Genomic DNA, 26,072 nt, shown 5'->3' with positions numbered 1-26,072 from the left:
ATTCCATATGTCAGTGTTATAGGAATATAGGCATTGTCCAGCTCTTTCGTTGGGTTTGATTACATTTAAAAGTTGCTTATTAGAAGATCGGAGGATTTTAGTTGGGGTGTATGTGTGCAAGTTAGATTGGAGTGCAGGGCAGTTATTAGGTTTAAATATTAGCTTGTGGGTGAGGGTTAACTGAGTGTAATAGAGATCAGGCTGAAATTCAGTCCAAGACAAGTTTGCAATGGCTTTACAGTGATATGAGTGGTTTGGCATGCTGGAGGCAAATTTTGCTATCTTATAGTAACAGGATTGTAGTTCGTTACTGCGAGATGTGTGGAGGTTTGTGAAAATGGGACTTCCATACAGAAGGGATAAGTAGAGTGCTAGCTAGTTTTATTTTTATTTGTTTATCTAAGTAGAGTTTTTGCCAGTACAGTTTGCCAAGTTTGAAGTGTTTTTTTTTATTGTATTGAGAATGTGTTCTTTGAAAGAGAGTTTGTCATCAATAGTGATTTCTAGAAGTTTTCACCTGTTCAAGTTCTGTATTGTTATGTGAAAAAATCTTGAATTCTGCAGCTGGAGGTTTAGATGAAAAAAGTAATAATTTAGTTTTTTTTTGGGGGGGGGGGTTCAAGATCATTTAGCAAAGTTTCCAAGGATGTGAATGCATCTTGTGTGATCTTATGGAGGTTAGTGAAATTGTCGGAGGAGATGATAGTTGAATCATCAGCATATTGGATAAGTGTGCTTTGTTGGGAGGCTTTATTAAGATCATTAATGAATACGTCAAAAAGTAGGAGTCCTAAAATGGATCCTTGTGGGACTCCTGTATTATTGACTAGACACTATGATTGTAGGTTTTGCCATTTACCAGATTTTTTGTCTATTTTGGTAGGTGGAGAACCAAGTTAACACGCTTTGGAAGCATCCTAGTTTTTCTAATTTTTGTAATAACTTGGGGTGTAATATTGTGTTGAAAGCCTTTGTTAGGTCTGATAGAAGTACTGAAGTTGATAGGCCAGCAATCAGTGAAGAAGAGTAAAGCTGTGGTTGTGCTATGCCCAGAATGGAATCTATGTTGAGTGGGAGCTACCAGTTTATTGTTGAGGTGACTTAGTAGTTGGGTTTGTATGCACTTTTCTAAGATTTTTGATCGTAGGGAGAGTATGGAGATGGATCGATAATTTGAGAGATTGTGTATATTACCACCTTTGGAGTTAAGACCTTCTCCACAGTTGGGGAACATAAGATTCAGAGACTGAACGATTAATAAGAATACTTACAGGTTAAGCTATTGCTTTGGCTGCAAGTTGTAAGTATTGAGGTGGTAAATTGTCAGTGGAGAGTGAGCAGTGCTTTAGTTTGATTAGCATTTTAAGAATTGTGGATGTAGGTACTGGTTGAAGTTAGGAGGGATTAGATGGGTTACTGTCGGTGGTAACCCTAGTGTGAATAGAAGTAGATATGTGGTCCATTTGTGTGGTATTTTGGGAGTTAGGATTGCTTTTTGTAGAGGAATCCTTGACTAATTTTTGTATAGTACCAATGAAATAGGTGTTAAACATTTGAGCAATCTGGTGAGAGTCTTTGTCGGGAGAGGGTGATGGATTCTGAATGTTTCCTGGATTAAGCAGAGAGGATATATATTTCCAGAATTGTTTTTGGGTGGTTAGTTGTGTGGAGAAATAGTTTTTTTTTGCTGTATTACGAAGATGTCTATACATTTATTCATTTGCTTGAGATCTACATTTTTGCCATTCTTTCCATCCCTGTCTCTAGAGAAGAGGGAATATTTAGCTTGTTTTGTTAGCCAGTGGACATGGTTAAGCTTTGTTCATTTGGTGCAAAGCGGAGCTAAGCTATTTAGTGTACTTAGAAATATTTTTTTGAAATACTCTACAGCATCATCCAAGAGTAGGGTTTTTATTGGGGACCAGTTTTGAGCTTCTAGGATACTGATGAATATGTTTTGATCAAAATGGGCAAGGTTCCTGGAGGTTCTGTATGAGTGAGGTTTGGGGATTTGTACATCGGTTCTATGGGTGAAGACAGGTAGGTGGTCATTCAAGGTGTTGGGGAGGGTGCCAGTGTTGGAGTAACAGTAGGGGTGAGATACTAGAATCCAGACTAATGTAGATTCTGCTTGGGTATTTAAAGCACAAGTAGGCTTTGTGCTAAGCTGTGTGAATATGTAGGTTAATGCTGGTAGCAGGAGCTTTGGAGGTTACGTTTTGCCAATTAATGTTAGTATCAGCAAGAATAATAGTTTCCCCAAGATATATTTTGGTTTGTCCAGCATAGGAAATCTTCCAAAAGGGGGGGGGGGTGTTTTGACCTGGGGAATGTAAATAACAGCAATACAGTTATTTATTAGGATTTATGTGAAGGGATGCAAGTAGGATCTCAATGTTACTTAAGGGACAGGTTTGGGATGGATTGCTATTGTTAAGGAGTCTCAATAAATCAAGGCTACACCTCCACCCTTTTTGTTGGGTCTATCATTAAGAAGAATGCTGCATCTTGAAGGGAGGATTTTAGTGTCAGATATATGTGTTTTTAGCCAGGTTTCGGTTATTGCTACTACGTCTGGGGAATGGTGACACAGCCAGGAATAGAATTCAGTAATTGTGTTGCAGAGGCTTCATGCATTAATTATGAGAAACAGATCCTTGTTTTTAGAGGATTGAGTGCTTTTTAGCAGGTATTTTGGGCCTAGATTGGGATGGATATCTCCACACTGTGATAAAGCAAGGAGATGATATATTACTGTTTGCAGTTGGAGTTGGATATGGTTTAGGTTGTAAAGGTGTAGCGAGTGTTGCAAATGTTGGTGGAGCTATATTTAATTGGGTGTGGGGGTGGTGAATTGTGATGGGATAATAAGAATAGTAAAGTAGTAAGGGCAAGAGATAAGAGTTTTAGTTTGTGACTCATAATGAATTTAGGACTGTTGTTGGCTGTTTATGGCATATGAAGTAGTGGAAAATGTTTTTGTGTTAAGGGTGGAAATTTGGTGGGCAAGAAGTAGGGGGGTTGTTAATGATATGAGTTGTGCTATTGGTTAAGGAGAAGAATGGGTGGAGCGACAGGAAGTATAAGTATAATGTAAGTGGGGGTGGGTGGGAGTGGGGGTAGGGTAGAGGAGCAGAGTAAGCTCCAGCGTAGTGAGGTCAAATGGAGTGGGCCAAGCTACAGCTCAGATATGTGCAAGAAAATCAGAGAAGCCCAGAAAGGGGTAAGTATAGACACTTTAAGAGGGAAGTATAGCCAGCAGTAAGAAGAGGAATCCGAGGGTTACAGGTTAAGACGTTAGAGGGAGCAGAAGAATATGGAAGAGATAGAACAGGGAAACCTGTGAAGTACAGTGCTATTATAGATGTAGGTGGCCTTGGGTAAGCAGACCTAAATATGTGAGGAGCCAGCCTCTATATGTTTCTGGCTTTCAAGGGCGTTGTCAATCAGTCTCTCATGCTACAATAGTGGAGAAGGCATAAAAAAGGCAGCTTCCTGATTCAATAATATTGCAAGATACTTAAAAGGAGGGGAGCAAGACAGAGCCTCACCCACTGTAGCAGCCCCTCTCAAAATTTTACTGTTATGCTCGAGTCAGCAAGTCTTTATATTCAAGTTACCAAGGTGCATATATTCAGCTGGAAAGGACAAGGGCACTTCAACAACACTGTGCCAAAACCAGCACTGCTCCAAGAGGCCAGACCCAGTTCACAAAGTGCAGACAGAAGGGAGGACAAAGGCTTGTTACTACACAAACTCTAGCTGGATCCCAGGTCACAGTGGGCTTATTAAAGGTGACATTGTTTCTGTGTAAAGTGACACAGAATGCCACTAGGCACACTGGAAAATAGGTTCTTTGTATAAAGTCCAAAGCTGGCTGGATAGGACCAATTAAGGCTGGTTATGATGCAGGTAAGGGGAGCAAAACACTTTACCACAGACATCATCCACACTGCATAGCATGGTCTCCAAGAAAGATGAAGAGCATGAAATTTGGAGTAGAAGGTCTTGAAAGAGAAGTCTGCATCTTTATTGATAAGATAAAAATGTGAAGCAGGGTTTATAAACTGTTAAATTTGCAAACTTTGATTACTCATTAAAAACATGTCTGCTATATCTGAATGCAAAAAGAAGGCAGAGCTGGACAGAAAGCAACAGTAACAAAAAAAAAAGAAAAAAAAACTCTTGGGGCAACTAAGATGATATGAAGATAAGGAACCAGCATGACAAAGCAATAAAGATGAAGTGCTGGCTCACACATGAGCAGGCATCAAGACAGTGGCATGACTTCATCTGGATACCTGTGTGTTCACTTTGTAGTGGCCTATTTTTGCCAAGAAGTACAGGGACACACGAGAGAGACAATGATGCACAGACTACATCAGAAGATATAGAAATAAAGGCTACTAGAGCTAAATGGATTCACTATGATACATAAACCTACAGAATGAAAACTTCAGTCCTTAATGAATGAAAATTAATTCAGTAAAAGTAATAAGCTAATGACACTTGGTGGCATTTTTTTGCAGACAAGCAAACCCAGCACCACATACTCTTTCCCTTAACTATGGTTGCACAACTGCAGGGAAAGCAAAAGTACCTTGCAAGAGTAAAAATAGCAGCTACACAAAACTCAAATGTCACAACCACTTAAATTTATCTCCATCGAGGAAATGCATTTTCATGGAAATAATACCCGGAAGAAAACAGTCAAATCACTTACTTAGTAAGCACATGAAGGCTACCCAAGCTAAAACATACAATTATTTACAAGGAAGAATAGGTTGATATGAAACATGAATGTACCTCAGAAGAATTCAGAAAGAAATATACAACGATGAGAGGGTACAATTAGAATATACAAAGAGTGTATGTAAGCAATACACAAGGAAGTATTTTTTAAAGAAAGTATGGTGATTGATTACAACTGCCTTCTTGAAGAAGTGGTAGCGTCAAAAAGTGACATTTAGAGCTGCATGTGACAGACATAAGACCATTCTTATATCAGGTGGAAGACAAAAGAAATAAGCTGTTGGTCAAATAGGATCCACAGTTTTCAGTGGGCCTCATCACTGATCAGAACTAACATTTCTCTTAATTCATCACTGATCAGTTGCTAACTGGACCTTTACTGGTGAGTGAGAGATCAACATGATGAATAACCATGGTCCTTTAAGAGCATAAAACTTGCTCTTGATATGGTGTGGTGCTTGGCTATCTGGTATGTTCTATAGCAATGCTTCCTCTCAGGCATCATTAAAAATGTCTCCTAGTGTGCAAAATGAAGTATGCATCATCAAACTAAGACCATTCACTAAATCCTGAGTACTTTGAGTATATTCTGAGTGTAGCCAATCCCTTGGTTAGTCTATACTATTACGCCCAAGTTAAATCTGCATTTGCTTTTCAAATAAGCGTTCAACAGCCAGCATGTAATCTCAAAGGAAAAATTAGTTGTGTAAGAACCTACCATAAACCATAACGATAGATGCCCTTCTCTATAGCAGTATTCCTGACTTAAGGGAGTTGCCTGCCAAGGCGACAACCTGTTGGCCAGTATACCAAATTCTTTTACTACCGGAGGTGTGCGGTAAGCCTGATGTTGGCTGACAGCAGACATCGGCCAAAAATTAGTTGTGTAAGAACCTACCATAAACCATAACGATAGATGCCCTTCTCTATAGCAGTATTCCTGACTTAAGGGAGTTGCCTGCCAAGGCGACAACCTGTTGGCCAGTATACCAAATTCTTTTACTACCGGAGGTGTGCGGTAAGCCTGATGTTGGCTGACAGCAGACATCGGCCAAAAAAGAGATGTACGCATGCACTACTCTCAAAACTGAAGCCCCTGGAGGAAAGACCGTCTAAGGGAATGAGGATCTGTACATCCAAGAAAGGCAAGAAGTGGGGGAAATGAGGGAGGGTTGGAATACTGCAACAGAGAAGAAATGGACATCTGGCGTTATGGTAAGTTCTTACATAACTACTTCATGTCCTTCTATTCTTCTGTTGCAGTATTCCTGACTGTAGGGATATTACAAAAGCTCATGAGGAAAGGGCAGAGGAATGTTCAAGGAAGCCATGGAGAATGGCTTTGGCAAACCCTCCCCTGGACATACAGATGGAGTCCAGGTTACAGTGCTTGGTGAAGGTGTGGACAGAAGTCCAGGCAGCTGATTTTAGGATAGTCAGTATCAAAGCCCCTGTGGAAGGCCCCTAAAGAAGATACTGCCCTGGTAGAGTGAGCTTTGACTGAGCCTGGGAGAACCTTATCATGATGGTTGTAGCAAAAGGCAATGGATTTGGATATCCAATTAGAGAAGGTCTGTTTAGACACAGGCAATCCCAGAGCCCTGGAATCAGAAGACAGAAATAATTGGTCTTTTTTTTGAAGGGTTTAGTCTTATGTAAGTAGAGTCTGAGCTGTCTATGTACATCCAGCATGTGCAGGCTCCTCTCACTTGTTCTGGGGAGAGGGAAAGAAATTTGATAGGTGAATTGCCTGGTATAGGGACAATTCATTGACAACCTTTGGCATGAATGAGGGATTGGTCCACAGAGACACTATGTCTTTATGGAAAGACAAGAAAGGGAGAGAAGCCATAAGAGCTTGTTAACTCTTGAGACCCGTCTGGCCGAGGTAATAGCCACCAGGAGAATTGTTTTCCAAGTGCAGTATTTGAGCGAGCTAGTGGAAGCAGGGTCAAATGGAGCTCAAGTTAATTTCTCTATTACAAAACTGAGGTCCCAGGGTGGGGTCACTGGTCTCCTTGGAGGCCTGATATGAAGGACACCTTTGAGGAATTGCTTGGCTTCGAATCTGGAAGCTAAACGAGGATTTAGAGGTAAACAAGCAGAAATGGCTCCCAAATGAGACTTCATGGAAGAGTATGCTAGTCCTACATTAAGCAATTCACACAGATACGATAGAACCATGGGTGGTAGCACCTTCAATGGGTCCTGGTTCATAGCCTGACACCAAACAGAGAACCTATTCCATTTGGACAGGTAAGACTTTCTAGTAGTAGATTTCCTGGCCTCCTGCAGTACTTGAAGCACGTCCTCAGAGTAAAGGTGTCTGAATGGTATTAGGACTCTATCACTCAGAGTTAATTGGACCATTTCTAGATATGAGTGTAGGAGTCAGACCTTGTTCTGTGTTAGGAGGTCTGCTCGGTAGGGTAACTTGTGGTGATTGCCTCTGGCTAGGTGAAACAGAAGGGGGAACCAATGCTGTCTTGACCAATAGGGAGTCCCCACCAAGATTTTTGGCTTTTCCTGTTGGACTTTCAACAGGACTTTGGGGATGAGTGGAAGGGAAGGGAATGCATACAGGAATTTCCCCTTCCATGGTATGGCAAGTGCATCTACTCTCCATGCCTGAGGATGGTATTCTATGGCACAAAACCAAGGAAGTTGTTTGTTCATGGAGGAGGCAAACCTATTTCTGGAATACCCCACCAGTGGACAATGTCCAGGAACACATCCCTGTGTAGTATCCATTCATGGGTTTGTATCCTGGATCTGCTTAGGGTATCTGCCACTGTATTCTGGCTGGAGAGGATGCATCTAGATGACAAGCTAGATCCCATACCTGCATGGCTAGTCTACACAGGAAATAAGATCTGGTACCTCCCTGCTTTTTTATGTACCATAGGACCATCATGTTGTCAGTGTATTCCCTGTTATGATCAAAGATTTGAAGGTTTGGAGGGCTAAAAATACTGCCCTACTTTCTCTCACATTTATGTGTTCCTTCATTTGGGAGGGAGACCACTGCCCTTGAGCAATGTGGAGATCTAAGTCTACCCCTAGCCCATATCCAAAGCATCTGTAAACAAGGTCTGAGTAGCTAGTAGAGGGTGAATGGGAAGACCGGCGTTCAGAGATAATTGTGAGATCCACCACTGGATCTCCTGCTTTAGACATGGGAGGAGTGGAATCTGTTGTTCTAGATGGTGAGCATGCTGAGACCATACTGATTTGAGGAACCACTGAAGCTTCCTCATGTAAAGCCTTGCCAGAGGGAGCATTGGGATGGTGGAAGCCATTAGGCCGAAGATCCTGAGGAAATGTCTGGCAGAAATCTGATTTAGATGGAATGTCTCTGCAAAGATTAGTGAGATCTCCTGAGCTTTGGAAGGTGGGAGAGACACCCTCATGTTCAAGGTTTGGAATCTGCAGCCCAGAAATATGAGATCCTGGGCTGGGTTCAGGGATAACATCTTGAAGTTGATGGTAAATCCCAGATTTTGAATAATGGATATTGCCACTTGGAGGGATCTGTTCATCTCTGCTTCGGAAGTGGCTTGGATTATGAGGTCATCTAGATATGGGTAAATTAAGATCCCCTGGAGCTTGCAAAAGGTTACTACCGGGGCAAGACATTTTGTGAAGACTCTCAGAGCTGTATAGAGAGTCCAAACGACAAAGCTGAGAACCGATAGTGCGAGGATCCCACAGAAAATCGTAGGAATCTCCTGTATATGTGGTGAATTGGGATATGGAGGTAGGCATCCTTGATATCTATTGAAGCTAGAAATGCTTGAGGGAGAACAACAGGAAACAGTGTTTGTAGGGTTAGCATTTTGAACTATGAAGAAATCATCACGGTAGGAGAGATCCAGTATTGGTCTCAAGGGTCCTTCCTTCCTGGGAACTAGGAAAAGGTGCGAGTAATAGCCCCTTCCCTCTTCTCCAATTGGAGCAAGTTCTATTGTGCTCTGTTGTGGGAGTTCTAGCAGAACTGGTGGGAAATGAGGAAGTTGATCTTTCGGTGGTAGGAGGTTTCTCCTGAAGGCAGGCACTTTGTGCCAAACCATAACCCTTTTTATGACACTTAATACCCAAGAGACCTGAGCAATGAGATCCCAGGAAGGAAGGGAGAGGGAAAGGCATTGGGATAGGGGAATTAGATTGTTGCAAGAGTCACAAGGATGAGCCCGTTCAGTCAGGAAAGGGCTGCTTGGTTATATGATGGACAGAAGCAGAACAGGAGGGCAACTGATGCTTTTTTTAGCTCTCTTCTGGGGTCTAGATTGACAGGCTCTAGATTGCCTGCGAATGAAAGTTTGTTTCGCAGGGTAATTCCTGTGAAATTTAGGCACAGGGGATACAAAAATGCGTTTGAGATCCTTAAGCTCTTTGTATTTTTTCCTGAAGAGACTTAAGAGCTCTGTCGAAGGTTTCCCAAACAGAGCAGTATAATCCAGGGGGGCATCCATCAGTTTAGCCTTGATATCCTCAGGTAGAGGCTGAAGCCTTAGCCAGGCAAACCTTCTAAAGGCAGAAGGGGATGCTGCAGCCCTGGAGGAGGCTTATACTGTATCACAGGTGCATTTGATAGAAAATCTGGCTACCTGAGAGGAGGTGGCAAGGAGAGAGGATGCCAGGGCCTTATTTACAGAATCAGGCACAACTGATACCAATTTGGAGACAGTACAGTTGTGTACACTTACCATAAATGTAGATGTTGAGTGTATTCACTGCTGCTGTCATTACATTTGGGTTATCTGCTTTCAGGTAGCCCTCAGCCGGCCTGATTATCAAAGTCTTGGGTCCTGCATTGGTTGCTGTCTCTTCTTCCATGACATCAGGTAGTCAGGGGTATAAAGCATGCAGCCGATGCCATTACTTGTCAGGTGCCCCCATAATGGGAAGCAATTATATAGAATGTTACACCTCCAACAAAAAGCAAATACACCAGAAAGCTTAAATACAGTAAACAAGAAGAGAGGTATAGCCAATAGAAGTCAGAGGGCTGGAGTGAGGGTAACCAGGACTGCAACAGTGAATACACTCGAACATCTACATTTATGGATAGTGTACACAACTGTAGTATGTTCTTCATGTTTCACTGTTGCAGTCATTACATTTGGCTAGATTCCCAAAGCTAAGGAAGGGAGGAGGCAATTAGAGAGCATTAGGACCAGCTATTAGGCTCTGCAAGACTGCAGTGGAAAAACCAGCTCTGGATTTAGAAAAATAGGCAAGTGGTAATGCTTGATGAAGGTATGAACAGAACTCCAGGTAGCAGCTTCCAGGATGTCCCTGGTAGAATGTGATCTTATCCCCTGTGGGGTAGGTTTTCCATGGTGTTTATAGCAGAAATGAATGCAATGGCCTATCCACTTAGAAATGGTTTGCTTTGAAATGGCCTTCCCCTCTGCCCCTGCAGCAAAGGCAACTAGCAGCTTTTCAGTTTTCCTGAGAGGCTTAGTCCTGTCCAAATAAAATCGAAGTTGTCTGTGCACGTCCAAAGAGTGCAGTATTCATTCTCCTTTGCTCTGCGGATTAGAAAAGAAGGTTGGAAAATGGACTGATTAAGGGCCACAATGGATACCACCTTAGGCATAAAGGAAGGACTGGTCCTGAGGGACACCCTGTCTTTGCATGGAAGATGATGAAGGGTTCCACTGCCATGAGGGCCTGTAATTCAGATAGTCTTCTTGCTGAAGTGATTGCTAGAAGGAAGGCAGTTTTCCAAGAAAGGAATTTCAACTCTGCAGTTGCAGCTGGCTCAAAAGGAGGGAGAGTGAGCTTTTCCAATACAAAGGTACCAGGCCGGAGTAGGGGCTCTCCTGGGTGGTCTTAAATTTTTGGCCCCTCAGAGGAATTGCTTCAGCAGGGGATGAGAGAAGAGGGGTGTCTCCATATTATAATGTGCTGAAATAGCTGAGGCATGAATTTTAATAGAAGAGAAGGAAAGGCCCTTGTGAAGCATCTCTGCTAAGTACTGAAAAATATGTGGTAAGCTGGGTACTGTTGTTCCCATCCCCTGTTTGGCTACAGGAACAGTATCTTTTCCACTTTTTAGCATAGGATTTTCTAGTACTAGGCCTCCTTGCCTCCAGAATGACATCCAGCACTTGCTTACTGAGGGATGGTATTGGACAGCTAAGGTAATTACCCAGGCTGCAAGGTTCAGGGTTTGAAGCTGGGGGTGCAGAATCTGGCCCTCCTGCTGGGACAGTAGGGGGGGGTCTGAGGCAGGTGCCATGGTTCCAGCAGTGACATACTGCGTGACATACTGCACAAGAGGGGGTACCAATGTTGGCGTGGCCAGTCTGGTGCAAAGAGTATTGTCCTTTGTTTGTTCTGTTTGAGCTTTAGTAGAACTTTCAAGTGGAGAGGCAGAGGGGGAAAGGCATAAACTGAGAGACTTTCCCAGGTGAAGGGACAGGGCATCCACTTTCCAAGCTTGTCAGTGGGAAGTCCTTGTGCAGAATTTGTCCAATTGGTAGTTCTGAGGGGAGACAAACAGATCTATCTCTGGGCTCCCCCATTTGTTTCTCAACATGTTGACTATCTTTAGTTCCAGTTTCCACTCGTGTGGGTCCATGAGATTTCTGCTTAGGTCTTCTGCCAGTGAATTTAGCTTGCCTGGCAGGAATTGAGCTTGTAGTTGTACTTGGTAGCTCAAGACTGTGTTCCACAGAGCCATGACTTGTCTGCAGAGAGGGTATGAGTGGGTTCCCCCCTGCTTGTTTTTGTACCACATAACAGTGGTGTTGTCTGTCTTTACCAATAACTGTCCTGGAAGAATGTGGTCCTTGAAGGCTGTCAGAGAATTCTGTACAGCTAACATTTATTTTTGATTGATATGCAGGTGCATTTGACTCTGGTTCCATTTGCCTTGAATGCATTGCCCTGCCAAGTGAGCTCCCCATGCATAGTCTGATGCGTCTGTTAGGGTTTGGGTGGCAGGGGGTAGAGAGAATGGCAGTCCCTTGTTGTGGTAGCAGGCCTCTACCCACCAAAGGAACTTTGTCTTTATACAAGGAATGATGGGAATCATTGATTCCAGGTCCTGAGAATGTTGACACCATAGGCTTTTTAGATACCATTGTAGTTTCCTCATATGCAGTCTAGCATATGGAATTAGTTGGATGCAAGAGGCCATGAACCCCAGGGCTTGCAGTATTTTCCTTGCAGATAGCTGGGTCTTTGTGGCCAGTAGTTTGAAGTAGGCTGTCAAACTTGTTTCTCTGGCATGTGGTAGGCCATATGGGAAGTTGTGTTCAAGCTTGCTCCCAGGAATACAATTGTTTGGCAGGGTACTAGATGAGATTTCTTTTCATTTATGGTGCACCCCATTGAGGTTAGCAGTTTCTTCACAAATGCCAGATTTAATAGTATGTCCTGGCTTTCTGCCTGAATTACACAATCGTCCAGGTATGGGTATATTTGAATATTTCTTTGCCTGCAGAATGCAATGACTGGAGCTAGGCATTTTGTGAATACCCTGGGTGCAGTAGGTAAGCCAAAGGGCAGTGCAGAGAACTGATAGTGCATGTAGTCTGCTCTGAAGTATAGGTATTTTCTGCAAGATTCCCTTATTGGGATGTGCAGGTAAGCTTCCTTTAAGTCCAATGTTGCCAACCAGGCATTTTTGCCTAGCATGGGAAGCAGCTGATGAAGGGTTAGCATTCTGAATTTTGGGATTACCAAAAAAGTGTTTAGGATAGACAGGTCCAGGATAGGACGCCAGGAGTTGTCTTTTCTGGGTACCAGGAAATGTCTGGAGTAAAAACCTTGTCCACATTCCTCTGCTGGGAGAGGCTGAATAGCCCTGATACTTAGAAGAGAGAGAGAGAGAACCTGCTGTTGAGCCTCTGCCCACTGACTTGGGGGTAGGTCTGGCCAACCGTTTGGGGGTGGTAAGGTGTGGAAGGGGAATCTGTACCTTTGGGAAAATATATTTAAAGCCCATTTGTCTTGGGTAATGAGTTCCCAGTTTTTTGCATGCAGGGCGATCTTTCCCCCTAAAGGAGCAGTCAGTTGAGCAGGGCTTGGAAGGTTTAAGGTTAAGTCATTGTGACAGTTTACCATACGGGGGTGTCTTACTACTTCCAGCTTTGGAAGTGGGAGCCCCCCCACTGCTTAGGCCTGTAAGTACCTTGAGACTGTAGCCTAGGTGGTCTGCTGTTCCTGGGTTTGGACTGAAGGCCTGGAAGAGACAGGAAAGGACCAATTCTTAGAAGGCCAATGTCTACTAAATCTGAGAGGCTGTACTTGCAGGAAATCTTTAACAGTTTGCATAGATTTAGCTTTTTCCTTCATCTTTTTAAGTACCTCTTCTGCTTTGTTGCCAAACAGTTGGTCTTAGTTTAAGGGAGCATCCAGTAATTTAGCTTTAACATGATCTGGCAACGTTTGCTCCTTAAGCCAAGCATGCCTTCTAAGAAAAGACCCAGTGACAGCAGCCCTACAAGATGCCTCTAAGGAGTTAAAACCACATTGCAAAGTATGTTTACCAACTTGTTCAGTAGAATGCATTAAATCCTGTAATTCTTTATTTTCAGCACAGTCAGGAATCAACATAATTTTCTGTTTAAGTAATCCAACAATATGCTGCTGATACTTTAACATATAAAACTAGCAGTTTAAGGCCTTAATGGCCAAAGTAGCAGAAGTGTATACCTTCTTACCCCAACCCCATCTGTCCAGGGCCCTGGAATCTCTATCAGAGGAGGTAGGGTTTTTGGCAGTAGTAGCTGTAATGCCTTTGGGTCCCTGTGAAATGGTCTCTGGGTCTGCAGCAGGATTTTTAAATAGGAACTTGTGAGATTCAGGTACTCTGTAATACCAGTCAAGTTTCCTGGGAGCCGGAGATAAAGTGTCTGGGGCCAGGCTAGATTTCAAGAAGGCATCATCTACAATGTCCAGTACAAGAGGGGATAGCTAAAGGCCTGTATTGAGGTAGGAGTAAGAATTCCCTAAGCCTCTTTTTGGAGTCAGAGTAATCCTGGCTTTCCCAGCGGAAATGCTCCCTAAGAGTGTGCAAACTTTCATCAAAAGTGAAATCTTCTGGAGGGGATCAAGTTTTAGATGGCGTCGGTTTGATATGCAAGTCAGTAGGCCTGAATACACCCTCAGAAGCCTTTGCCTGCACAGCGGCTCCAGACCCATCCAAAGTAGAGACATCTGCAGGTTCCATAGTCGAAGTAGCATCTCGTGGCATACCAGAATATGAATGGGTCTCAGTAGAGGCCTGCTAATCTGTAGTAGCGGGTATCATGGGCTGCAAAAGCGCCTCACTGAGTACTGGCGAACTGGCGACTAGCTTAGCGGAAGTGTTGTCGCCAGTTTTGGACCTGTGCGGTCAGTCTCTGTCTTTATCTTTATGTTTTTTCGGAATGTCAGTAGTCGGATGGCTTACCGAAGCCATTTCTGGATAATTAAACAGAGAACCGAAATAGTTTGATGTGAAAATGAACCAACCACGAATAGTTTGAGGATTGAATAAGGCACAAAACCGACAGAGAGGGACGTTGTGGTCTGGGCCTAAGCAAGGAATGCAGTATGAATGAAAATCTTTATGAGGTATTTGCTTTCCACAAGTAATACAATTGTTAGCTTTTACTGACATCAGTTTAGAGCAAAAAAAAGGATTCCCAATGGGGTACTTAGCTTTTTTGAAGAGTTTGGTTCTGAAACTCAAACAAAAATTTCAGGAGTCGGTCGACCGGCACTTGCAAACTGCTTCTGCTTCGAGCACCACACGGCAAGAAAGACTGATGTAATGGCATCGGCTGCATGCTTTATACCCCTGACTACCTGACGTCATGGAAGAAGAGACAGCAACTGCAGGACCCAAGACTTTAATAATCAGGCTGGCTGAGGGCTACCTGCAAGCAGATAACCCAAATGGAATGACTGCAACAGTGAAACATGAAGAACATCTGGGAAAGGAGTTACAAGTTGTACTTGGTCATGTATGTCTGATAATTTAAAGTTATGAAAGCCAGGGTAGCAGAGGTATAAATTTTATTTCCCAGTCTCTCCAACTGCCTGCTGTCTTTATCTGAGAGCAGCAAGGAAGAGAAGGGAATGGACCTGGAATGGCCTTATCAGAGACAACAGAAATAACCGAAGGACCTGCTGCAGGTGCCTTAAAAAGGAGTTGGCTGTCCTTAGGTACTTTATAATATCCATCAGGTGTTTTAGGGGCTGGGGGCTTTGAGTCTGGATGGGTGGAAGTGGAAGCAAAGGCATCCAGAAATGCAGGGATTACAGGAGGAATGGTTGAAGGACTGGGGGTCTGGACTTGCAGGAGGTCATAGTATCGCTTCTGCACCTCTGATTTTTCTGTAGATTTCCACTTGAAATGGTCCCGCATTTTGGAGATAGTCTCCCTGATAGAAATCTCCTCCATGGGAGTATCTATCCCATTGGAGTCCTCTTCGGGGGAGACATAATCCAAAGGGGAAGGAATCTGGGAGGAATAGTCCAGGGGCCTAGATCTCTTCCTAGGGGAAGAAGGCCTGGGCGGAAGGGAAGCAGCGTGACCTGATGTAGGCCTAACGGCTATAAAGGCCTTGAAGAGGCCTTGCGAAAAGTTAATTCATTCCTTCTGTGGATCAGGAGGAGAGATGCATTTGTTTTTTTGTTTCTTCTTTGCAGGTGTATCTAGGTGTGCAAAGGAGGAGGGCCAGATGTTGGCCTGCACTCTACAATATCTGATTCAACACCCTCCCAAATGACTATCTGGGTAATTTCCCTAGGGCTCTCTGACACTGTAAGTCTCGGTTTTCCCTGGACATCGGAGGTGACATCTGAAAAGCCTCTCTGGATGTGCATATGTCTGGAGCCAAGATGGCCTGTGAAGTGGGCTCGATCTGTGGATCCGGATCCCAGTCGGCACGTGTCTCTGAGCTTTCATGCACATCAGGAGAGAAGTCAGACTCGAGAGGAGCAGCTTCGGATTTGGGCCTATGTTTTTCGGCTTTCAGTTTTATAGACTCAGTCATCGGAATGAATGTCCATCACACTTTTTGCAAGAAGCTTGAGACTCTGGTTTTCAAGGTACATCGCAAGGAAGGATAATTGACTCTGGAGAGATTTAGGGACAAAGGATTGGAAAATAGAACAGAATTTGTGGTCATGCTGAGGGCCTAGGCAAAAAAGGCACTGAGTATGACTGCCTGTGTGTGGAATCTGTCATTCATAGTCACACTTCCCTTTTTTGGATGACATGAACCTCAAAAGAAAAAGAAACAGAGGTCTCTCCAATGGATCACTTATCTTATTTGAAGAATACCGATTCTGACAGCAGAATGACATCTGGGACTGTCAATCTGACTAGCGGCAAAGAAGTTATGAGGGTGGTGCATGCGTGCGTCTCTTTAATGGCTGACTTCTGCGGTTGGCCAACATACTAAGAATATTAAGTGGTAAAACACTTTGGTATATAGGCTGATGACAGGCTGTTGCCTTGGCAGGCAACTCCCTTATGCCAGAAATACTGCAACAGAAGAACAGAAGGACATCAGTCAGTTCTTTCCAACACCAACAGTGAGGACAAAATGAGATGAATTCCCTGCAAGAAGCAGAATACTGTGATATAACATGGCCCCATTAAAAACATATTAATTTATTAGCAATGTACTTATGAATAAACCACAGTTCATAAAAATCTGAGGTGGTGAAAGCAACATTTCGTGGAACATATAGTCATCCGACTTGCAATGGAAGCATATGCACGATGACATACAGTCAACTTCAAAGACACAGGAAAAAAATAGAAATTACTGGTCAATGCTCCCGAACATTTCTTTTCTCCAAAGCTGTGTAACCTCTGACTTAGTCTGAACTATAACATTTAGCAGGAGTGCTTACCCCCACTCCCATGAATAAACCTAAGGTGTTTCTATTGCTTTTTCTTCCCATGAATATGCTCAGAGTTTCAAATTAAGCAATGTCATATCTACACTCCAACCCCCCCCCCCCCCAAGAAAAAAAAAAAATGAAGAACACTGTCTATGTTGAAGTGTTTACAGAAACCCTGTATAGGCTTGTAAGTAACTGCAGAGAAACAGCAGTTCTGATCTGAAATAAACTTAAGACAAACTCCAAAAGCAAGCCCTCTTGATGTACCCCCATCATGAATAGGTTGTATAACAAAAGAAAAAAAACTCCTGTCCAAAACTAGGAAGAGGTATGCACAACAGGCAAAAAAATCCCTCATCAGTCTCAACAAGCAACTTAGAGGACTAAATCAAATCCACCAAAGCCAACTTCAAAAGCAAAAACAACCTCCTAGGCTAAGGATAGCCATAAGGCATTTTTCAGTCATGCACGCAACCATACAGGGAACACCAAACAGTTTGCTAAACTAACAGTAAATGGAACTCCCTTTACCAAACTGGAGGATATAGCAAATTCGTTGTCTAAAAAATTTAGTTCTAATTTCACCCCTCTATCACCAAGTTACCCCTCCCAGGAAATATCCTCTTACCATTTCTCTACCAACTATCACTAAAGAACAGGTCCTTACTGCACTCTCCAGCTATAATTGATGGGTCCTGATAATACTCCAGGATGCAATCTAAATAACCTGAAAGATGAACTGACAGGCCCACTAGAGTCTCTGTTCAACCACTGCCTCCAGACAAGCTTCACCTCTAGGGAACGGAGGACTGAACTTTCATCCCTCTACACAAAGGGGGACAATCAACAGACCCATAAAAGTTTGATTAGTCTTTTATAAAAGGCCATGGAAAAATTATCACGGATGTGATAAACACAGACTCAGGAAATCTTCAAACAATGGACTCATCCCAGTTTTGTTAAGGGAAGGCCTACTAAACCTGGTGGAATTCTTTGAGAAGGATACTAGAGGCAGGGATGAGGGCAGAAAGCTGCATACTGCCTACCTCGACCTGGCAAAGGCATATGACAATACCTCACTCATGTATTACAGACAAACTCACAAATTTATGCATAAATCCTTATGTCACCCAATATATAGCCAAATGGCTCATGGATAGGTGCATAAAGTTAGGGTGAGGGAATCCAACTCCACCAAGAGGTCTTTTACAAGTGGTGTCCCATGAGGCTTGATACCGAGACCGCTCCTGTTTAGAATTTAATTCCCTGAAGTCAAGGTAAATGCAGAGGGTGTTTGGCTGACCAGATCTGCTGACTACTGCAAGCTGGCTGCAATCATGGAATCTTCAAAAGATGTAGATATCCACTAGGATAATCTGACACAGACAAATAACAGATTGCCAGAGCCATGATGTAAAACTCGATGCAAACAAATGCATAAGCACACCACTTGGGAAGAAGATGACCACCCCTACAAATTGCAACACTGATAACCCTCCCCTAACAGTAGACCCAGTGGTAAACTTGGGAACTCAGGTTGATAGTAACGCAAACTTTGATCACCATTTGTTCATAGTGGTGAGAATATTTTCTATGTGGCACAACTTATAAGTAAGGACATGGCATCCTGATCTGACGAGATCACAGTCCCACTATACTCAGCCATCATTACATCAGTAATCAAGTAGAATGCACCCTTTGGAATGTACCTGATCAGGCATTTGCAACAGCTAGAGTGACCACAGAGTTTTCTCACTAAAAGAACACAGGTGTAAATAATATATCCTATGTGAACCACCTCAAAGACCTGTCCCTGTACTCAGACTCCTATAGATCACTGTTAGGAGAGCGATACCTAACCTGCCATGCATACCCAATCCAGCCCTGATGTTACTGATGCACATTTGCAAAATAAGTAGCACTAGAATTACCCACAGGATCTAAATCTTATCACTGACAAACAAAACATGATGGAGGGGCAGGTATGCATCTCAGAGATTACCCTCTGGCACTGACTCCCCTTTCATGTGAGGCAGAGCTCTTCCCCAAGCTTATTCAAATGCAATTTGAACTAATGTTTGGGAAATCACAAATTCACCACCCTAGGCTTGTCAACTGTGTATTTTATGGATAGGGTCAGCTTGTAGATGCCCTAAGGCATAGGCATATACCAAATCTGTTCTATTCCTTGGGCACTGATAATTAGGAAAATTGGTGCATGAACAGCTAGGCTTAAAAAGGCTCTAGGACCCTTAGCCCAGAAACCGCCTATGGTCTTAAGACATGCAAAATGTTGTCTTTATCCTACAACAGTTTACTCTGGTATACAGAAATCTGGGGAACACTGTTTACTCCTTTACTATTCAGTGACACTGAGTTTGATCTTGTAAACCAAATCAGTCAAAAGTTCATCCCTTCATACAGTTCCTCTCTCATTTATTCTGTTACCATAGGAGCTATTGCTCTGAAATTATCACATGTAGTCATCCCATATTGATTTCAGTTGTTGAATTAATGTGAAGTTGTCAAGAAAGGCTAGCTCAGATTAGTTTATTTCACCTCTACTCACGTCAAAAGAACACTTTCTTGACTTAGTGATCACCCCTACCAATTGCACCAACCATCACATAAGGAGTATGTTTTTCCTCCTTTAAGGGTCTTGACACAAGGGATTACTGGTGGCACTAAGCCCCTCTATTGAGGTTATGCCAGTGGTCTGTAAAAGGGAGACCAATGGGCCATTAATGACTCAGTCTTGGTTTGCATGTGTGTACTCAATCCTCATTCTATTTTTTGTTCCCCTTCTCTAATACTGACAACCATCCCCATGACCAATGTCCTCTACTGGCACTCAGATCTCTCCCAGTTAATGATGACTTTTAGCCAGGGCTAGCAAGGAACTTAAGAGCATCATGGGTGGGCAGTGCCATCCCATCTCCAATCCTGAGATTTGTCTTTTATAACTTACCTGAGACCTTGCTCCCTCCCTACGTTCACCAGCCATGTCCATGGGATAATCCCCCTTAACGGACCACACCTCTCCTTAGGTTAATTCACTGGCAAATGTCCTCTCTTGCTGGATAAGCCTGCCCATCACTCACTGCCATGGTGCTGCTTAAGGAAATATTTTAAAATATGAATTCTCAAGTACCGATTTATCTCCTCTTATAATTCAAAATACAGGTAAACTGTAATTGACCGAGTGAACATTAGTTTGTTTCATTGACTATCTTACATGCCTCTAAATATTTACTAAAATGGTAAACATATAATAAACATCTAGGGAAAGCATTGTGAAAGGCCAAATTACCCTTCAGGTTCTCTTCTACTGAGTTTAACATAGAAACACTGTAAATACCTATAGAGAATGTCAGTCCTTTTCCAGCAAATTCTCTTCTTAAATCATTCACAAACTTTTCACGTATACCTTCTTTCTGTAAAAATAAAAAAAAAAAAAAAGGTATTAAATGAGTAACTCCATGTTAACATGTCGGTGTAACCAATCTAAAGTAATAATCTTACAAGCAAAGGCAAGTTGTTCATCATGATGCTGGACTACATTAGCAAATAGGTCAAAGTGGACAGATGTATGATGATGGTATGGCACTACAGACTGACTAATTGGAAGAATGGGAATAAAGTTTTTTATTTTTAAATTACCCAGTGCTGTACTGGACAAATTCCAAATACTTTGGTTTTTACTTTATGTGCCAAATCTTCTTGTACCTTTTTCAGAATAAAAGTATTTACTCACTGCATCTTTAACAAAGGTGGTTTATTATGTAGTAGCAGCATACAGTGGAAATAGATAAAGTACTCCAAAAAGATCAGAACAAGACTTAACAGTATCCAATAACACTGCTGATAAACCTAACCAAGAGGTAGCTAAAGATTACTCGGGCTTCTGTAGCTCTGTAGAATGAATTACACTGTCCTTTGCAACTCTGAACTCAGAATCGTTTCTTTCCGCTGTAATGGCAAAATTATGACAAGCTGCAGTGCTTTCTGTAACTTCTGAACTTTTACTGACTTCTGAATATCTGAACTGCTGGACATTTAACTTAACTCCTGTACATAGTCATTTGAGTAGCTTAACTCATTTCTGTATAATTCATCTGCTGGATCTTTAAATTGACTTCTGTACTAAATTTTACCAGAATCCAAACTTAACTGATTTCCATCTAGAAAGTATCTCTCATAACACTAAAACCTTTTAAATTTCCTTAATGTTCTACATGACTCGTCCTTGGTTCCCAAGCCTTTTACCATCAAAACAAGTTCCGGCTTTGTACCACATATCCCGTACACTCAGTTAGCACTTTTGGCCTGAGGGTTATTTCTCTGAGCTCATTTGTATTCTTCACTGAAACACTCCTTTGTACTGAAACTTCCCTTATGAAACTGCATGTAAAATGTACAATATAAAATGAAGATATAGGTCTGCTTTAATATGGCTACATTTCTAGGCCTGACAAAAAAAGAAGTTATGTACTCACCATATCATTCGATCTGAATAGTTCTACTTCATTTGTCTTCAACCTGTGGGATACCGTATCGGATCCGAGCCAGCAATTTCACTAGCATCTGCTCCGAGCTCCAAGCTCCTCCCCTTACCCGTAATACACATCCACTATCTTCCAACCCCCAGATCAAGTTTGCTGACCCTTATACTGATAACCCGACTTAAAGAATACTTTATGACTTACAACTGCAGCCAACAGGCTGTTCATATAACAAGGTCAGGGGGAAGGAAGGAGGGAGGGACGTTGAAGACAAATGAAGTAGAACTACTCAGATGGAACGTTATGATGAGTACATAACTTCTTTATCTGAAGTAGTTCAATTTATTTGGTCTTCAACCTGTGGGACAGAGACCCCAGCTACTAAACTCCTCGGTGGCCTACATGGAAGGATATTCCGGAGCACCGCGGAACCAAAGGATGCTCTCCTTCTAGAAGTCAAATCCAATTTGTAGTGAGAAATAAAGGTATGACATGAGGACCAAGTAGCTGCAGAACAAATATCATCCAAAGAGACTCTAGACCAAAAGGCTGCAGAAGTAGCCATGGACCTAGTGGAATGTGCTTTCACCTGACCCGGAGGAGACGCACCTTTATCCTTATAGACCTGAAGGATGCACAAGGAAATCCACCTAGCAATAGTGACCTTGGAGATAGGTTTACCTAAAAAGGGTTTAGAGAAGAACACAAACAACTGATTGGATTTACAGAAGTTTTTGGTCCTGTGTAAATAAAACCATAACTATCTATGAACATTCAACAAGTGGAGTTTGTATTCCATTTTGTTACAAAGTTTGGGAAGAAAACAGGTAAATTAATGGTCTGATTGATGTTAACCTGTGAAGCAACCTTAGGAAGAAAGGATGGATTGGTCGAAGGGAAACCCTATCTTTATGGAAAATCATATATGAAACTTTGATGGACAAAGCTTGCAGTTCTGAAAACCTTTTAGCAGAAATGATAGCCACCAGGAATGCTGTTTTCCAAGATAAGAATTTAAGATCTGTGGTTGCAGCAGGTTCAAAAGGCAGAGCAATGCTTGAAGAACCATTGTAAGGTCCCATGGGGGAACAAGATCCTTGACTAGGGGGTGTAACAGAAAGGAACCTTTGATAACGGCTTTATACAGTCTGCAGGAGGCCAGGGAGGCAGAATTCTCACCCACATGAAAATGAGAGATGGCAGCCAATTGAACTTTGATAGTAGAAAGGCTTGCTCCCTTTTGGAAAATATTGGCTAGGAAATCAAGAATGGTAGAAATAGGAGCAGTGAAAAGGTCTAAACTCCTTTGAGAAGTCCAAAATGAAATTTGCTGCGGTAAATCTTCCTGGTTGAAGACTTATGAGCAGCCACCAGAATAGACCTAACTGAAGAGGATAATCCAGGAGTCCTAGCGATCATGGGAATTGAAGCAGCCAAGCCGTGAGCTTCAAACTGTCCAGGTTCAGATGAGGAACACCCGATGGGTGTGAAATCAGATCCTGAATGGGATCCATGGCAGAGCCAGAAGATGAGATCAAAGGAATGGAAACCATACCTGGCGAGGCCAAAACGGGGCAATGAGGATCACTTTGCTCCCCAATCGACAAGCTTTCTCTAGAAACCTCGGAATAAGAGGTACTGGGGGGTAAGTACACAGAAGACCGGGAGGCCAAGCATGGACTAGAGCATCTCTGGGGGACTCCCTCTGCAGGAGGTTGACAGCAAAAAACTCGCTGCACTTTGCGTTGGAAAGAGATGCAAAGAGATCGCAGCAAGGCGGACCCCACTCCAGAAAGATCTGCTTCACTACTGAATGATTCAGAGACCACTCACAAGGCATCAGAATAGTCTGACTTAACCTGTCTGCTAGAATGTTGGATCATTCTGGAATGTGCGTTGCTATGAGAAAGCGACTGGTGGAGATCGCCCATTCCCACACACTCATGGCCTCGTGACAAAGGGGGTAAGATCTGGTCCCTCCCTGTTTGTTGACATACCAGATAACGGACACGTTGTCTGATTGAATTGCAATGGTTCCCAGAGGAAGAAAGGCATGAAGGGCCTGCAACGCCAAAAGGATTGCCCTCATCTCTAGAACATTTATGTGCAAGCAGGTCTCGACAGGGGACCACAGGCCTTGGACTGTCCTGCCCGAACAATGCCCCCCCCCCCACCTGATTTGGGAGGCATCCATAGTCACTGTGGCTTGGGCAAGGGCTGAAACAAAGGGTCGTTCCTCCAAAATCTCCGGAGAGCACATCCACCACAGAAGGGACGACCAACAGACTCGACTGAGGTGTACTGGATATGATAGTGGAAGTTCCAACAGGGACCATTGTACAGCTGGTGTCCACTGTAGTACTCATTTGAAACTGGGTGCACGGAAGAAGCATTATGGTTGCTGCCATTGAACCTAAGGCCCTCAACACTGACTCTGCTGATGAAAGATGAGAACGGTAGATCAGAGAGACATGCATCCTCAGGTTTTGCACTCTCTCTGTGGTCAGGAAGATTTTGTACTGTAAGCTGTCTATCCTTGACCCAATGTAGTCTATCACTTGGACAGGATCTAGAAGTGATTTGGATATGTTAATTGTGATCCCTAAATGCAGAGCAAGCTTTAAGAAATAATCCCTAGTTTGAGAAAGTAGATGCCTGGTGGGAGCAGTAAGGAGCCAATCATCCAGGTATGGATAGACCTGAATCCCCTGAAGCCTCAGGTAAGCCGCTACTACCGTCATCACTTTGGTGAACACCCTGGGGTCTGTGGTAAGACCAAAGGGTAGGGCTCAAAATTGGTAATGATTGACTCCTAGCCAGAAGTGGAGGAACCTCCTGGAGCTTCTGTGCATCTTTATGTGATAGTAAGCATCCTGGAGTTCTAACAAGCACATCCAGTCACGCTCTTGCAGGTAACGGCATGATGGACTGTAGTGTGACCATCCGGAATTTTTCTTTGGCAACTCACAGGTTCAGGGTAGATAGGTCCAGAATGGGCCTTAAATCCCCAGTTTTCTTTGGCACCTAAAAGAACCTGGAGTAGAAGCCCGATCCAGACTGATCTAGGGGGACGGGTTTGATGGCTCGTTTTCCTAGCAGCTTGGAGATTTCCTGTGCTGCTGCCTCCCTTTGCGTGGGTGGTATGTCAGGGAGGTGTTTGGGAGGAACCACAAAGGGGATAGAGTATCCTCTGGATAGGATCTGAAGCACCCAGTGGTCTGATGTTACAAACTCCCATGCCGCCAGGTGCAATGACAATCGTCCCCCGACTGCCTTCAGAGTAGAGCAGTCAGGCAATCCCTCAGGGTTGCTGTCTGGGCCTGTCCGAGAAAGGTTCTCGTGACTCAAAATTCCTCGGACCCCCTCTGCCTCTGGGCCAGCATCTATCCTGTCCCCCTCTGCTTCTGGGGGAAGCCTCTGATTCTGGGGAAGAAGAGCCCTGAGTTTCCCGGGAATATTGTGACTTCTGGAACCACATCTTCTTTTGCCCTCTCTGATTCCGGGAAAAGTATCTCTGAGGGTTCGAGAAGAGGATTCCGAAGGCAGACAGTGTCTTCCCGTCCTTCTCACTATGGACTAAAGTCTCTCTGACTTTCTTACCAAAAAGATTAGAGCCATCATAAGGGGTGTTGGCAAAAGATGTCTTGAAAGGTTCTGAAAACTGACATAGTCTGAGCCAGGCGTTCCGCCTCATGGACACGCTGGACCTAGCTGCTCCTTCAGTAGCATGTGAGAGGAGTCGCACGGACGTGTTGGAGACTGTTTTCAAAGTGGCCATCCTTGCGGAGAACGAGTCCCTGTCCTCCTGCGACATGGACTTAGGGGGAGACTCTTGCCAGCTCCTTGACCAGGTCGGGCTGGAGTCTCGTGATGTGGGCCAGGTGGTTCAGCACCCTAATGGAAAAGGTTGCGGATGCATAAACCCACTTCCCTAAGTGGTCCATCATCCGTGACTCTCAGTCAGGGGGGTGAACCGAGGAACTCTCTTGGGCTAGTTCCCTTGTTCTATGCTGGTCTATCTGATGGTGGACTCAAGATCTTGTCAAGACATTTAGGGATTGGTTCTGGTGTCTGGCTCCTTCCAGACCCACGAAGTGACCAGGTCCACCAGGGGATCTGCGGGAGGGGACACCCAGGAAGTAGATGGGCCCATGCTGAAAGCCTCCAGGAACACGGACTAATCAGAAGAATGTTTGGGGGTGGACCAACCTCCCCGTTGGTGTAGGATTTCCATGATGTCTCCAAAGGAGACATCCTCGAGAGGTGACCTGGGGAAACCCCTCCCCATCATCCAAATCTGTGTCATCGGTGAGGGACTTGGGGGAGTCCAACTGCCTCCTCCTACACATATGCTTGCGAGGCACATCTCCGGTGGGGCTCTCCGGGGGGAACTCACAATCCACTTGTTCCTCAGTGGGGAACCGTCTGGGGCTCCTCGAACACGGGCTGTCCCTCTTGTAAAATGATGGGATTCGTACATATAGCAGAGGAGGTTGAGGCGGAATTAGAGGAGATAGTCAAAGGTCTTGACCCAGTGGAGAACACCCTTTCTACTACGTCAAATGCTGAGAGAGAACGAAGCCAGTCTCCCCGGATCCAACGTCAGAATCGGAGCAGGGCCTGAAGTGGATGGAGCTCCGAGGGAGGGAACTTGGCCCGACAACGCTGGAGCAGATGAAAAAAGTTCCGCTCCCTCGGATCTGACACCCAAGCTCCAGCTCCAAGAGCTGCTCATATCCGAACTGGTCGGATCAGACATGCTCCAGGCAGCTGTCGGTGTCTAGGAAGCAGTTACCGTTGGCACCGACCCCCTGACTAAGGCCATCCTCGGATCAGAGTACTCCGAACCCGGTGGACAGATCAGAGAAGGAGAAATCGGTGTGAAAAAAGGAAGCAAGATCCCCCCTCCAGAGGGAGAGGGGGCTGGCAAGACCCCCATCTGGATCAGAGTATGAATGA

At 43.8% G+C, this 26,072-nt stretch overlaps 1 protein-coding gene across 2 annotated transcripts in view; it reads right to left on the bottom strand.

Annotated features, from left to right (window-relative positions):
• Positions 1–26,072, bottom strand: part of PMM2 (phosphomannomutase 2) — a 265,695-nt gene that overhangs the window by 72,511 nt on the left and 167,112 nt on the right. For both annotated transcript variants that reach the window (XM_044089603.1, XM_044089602.1), the window contains exon 6: positions 19,970–20,045. In XM_044089603.1, coding sequence (XP_043945538.1) covers positions 19,970–20,045 — 76 coding nt within the window. The remainder of the gene's footprint in view (positions 1–19,969; positions 20,046–26,072) is intronic.

Source organism: Protopterus annectens, chromosome 12.part0 (assembly GCF_019279795.1).
Source record: "Protopterus annectens isolate FY-2018-M chromosome 12.part0, PAN1.0, whole genome shotgun sequence".
Classification (NCBI taxonomy): Eukaryota; Metazoa; Chordata; order Ceratodontiformes; family Protopteridae; genus Protopterus; species Protopterus annectens.
The sequence above is the reverse complement of the archived record's forward strand: the minus strand, read 5'-3'. Positions and strand labels throughout refer to the sequence as shown.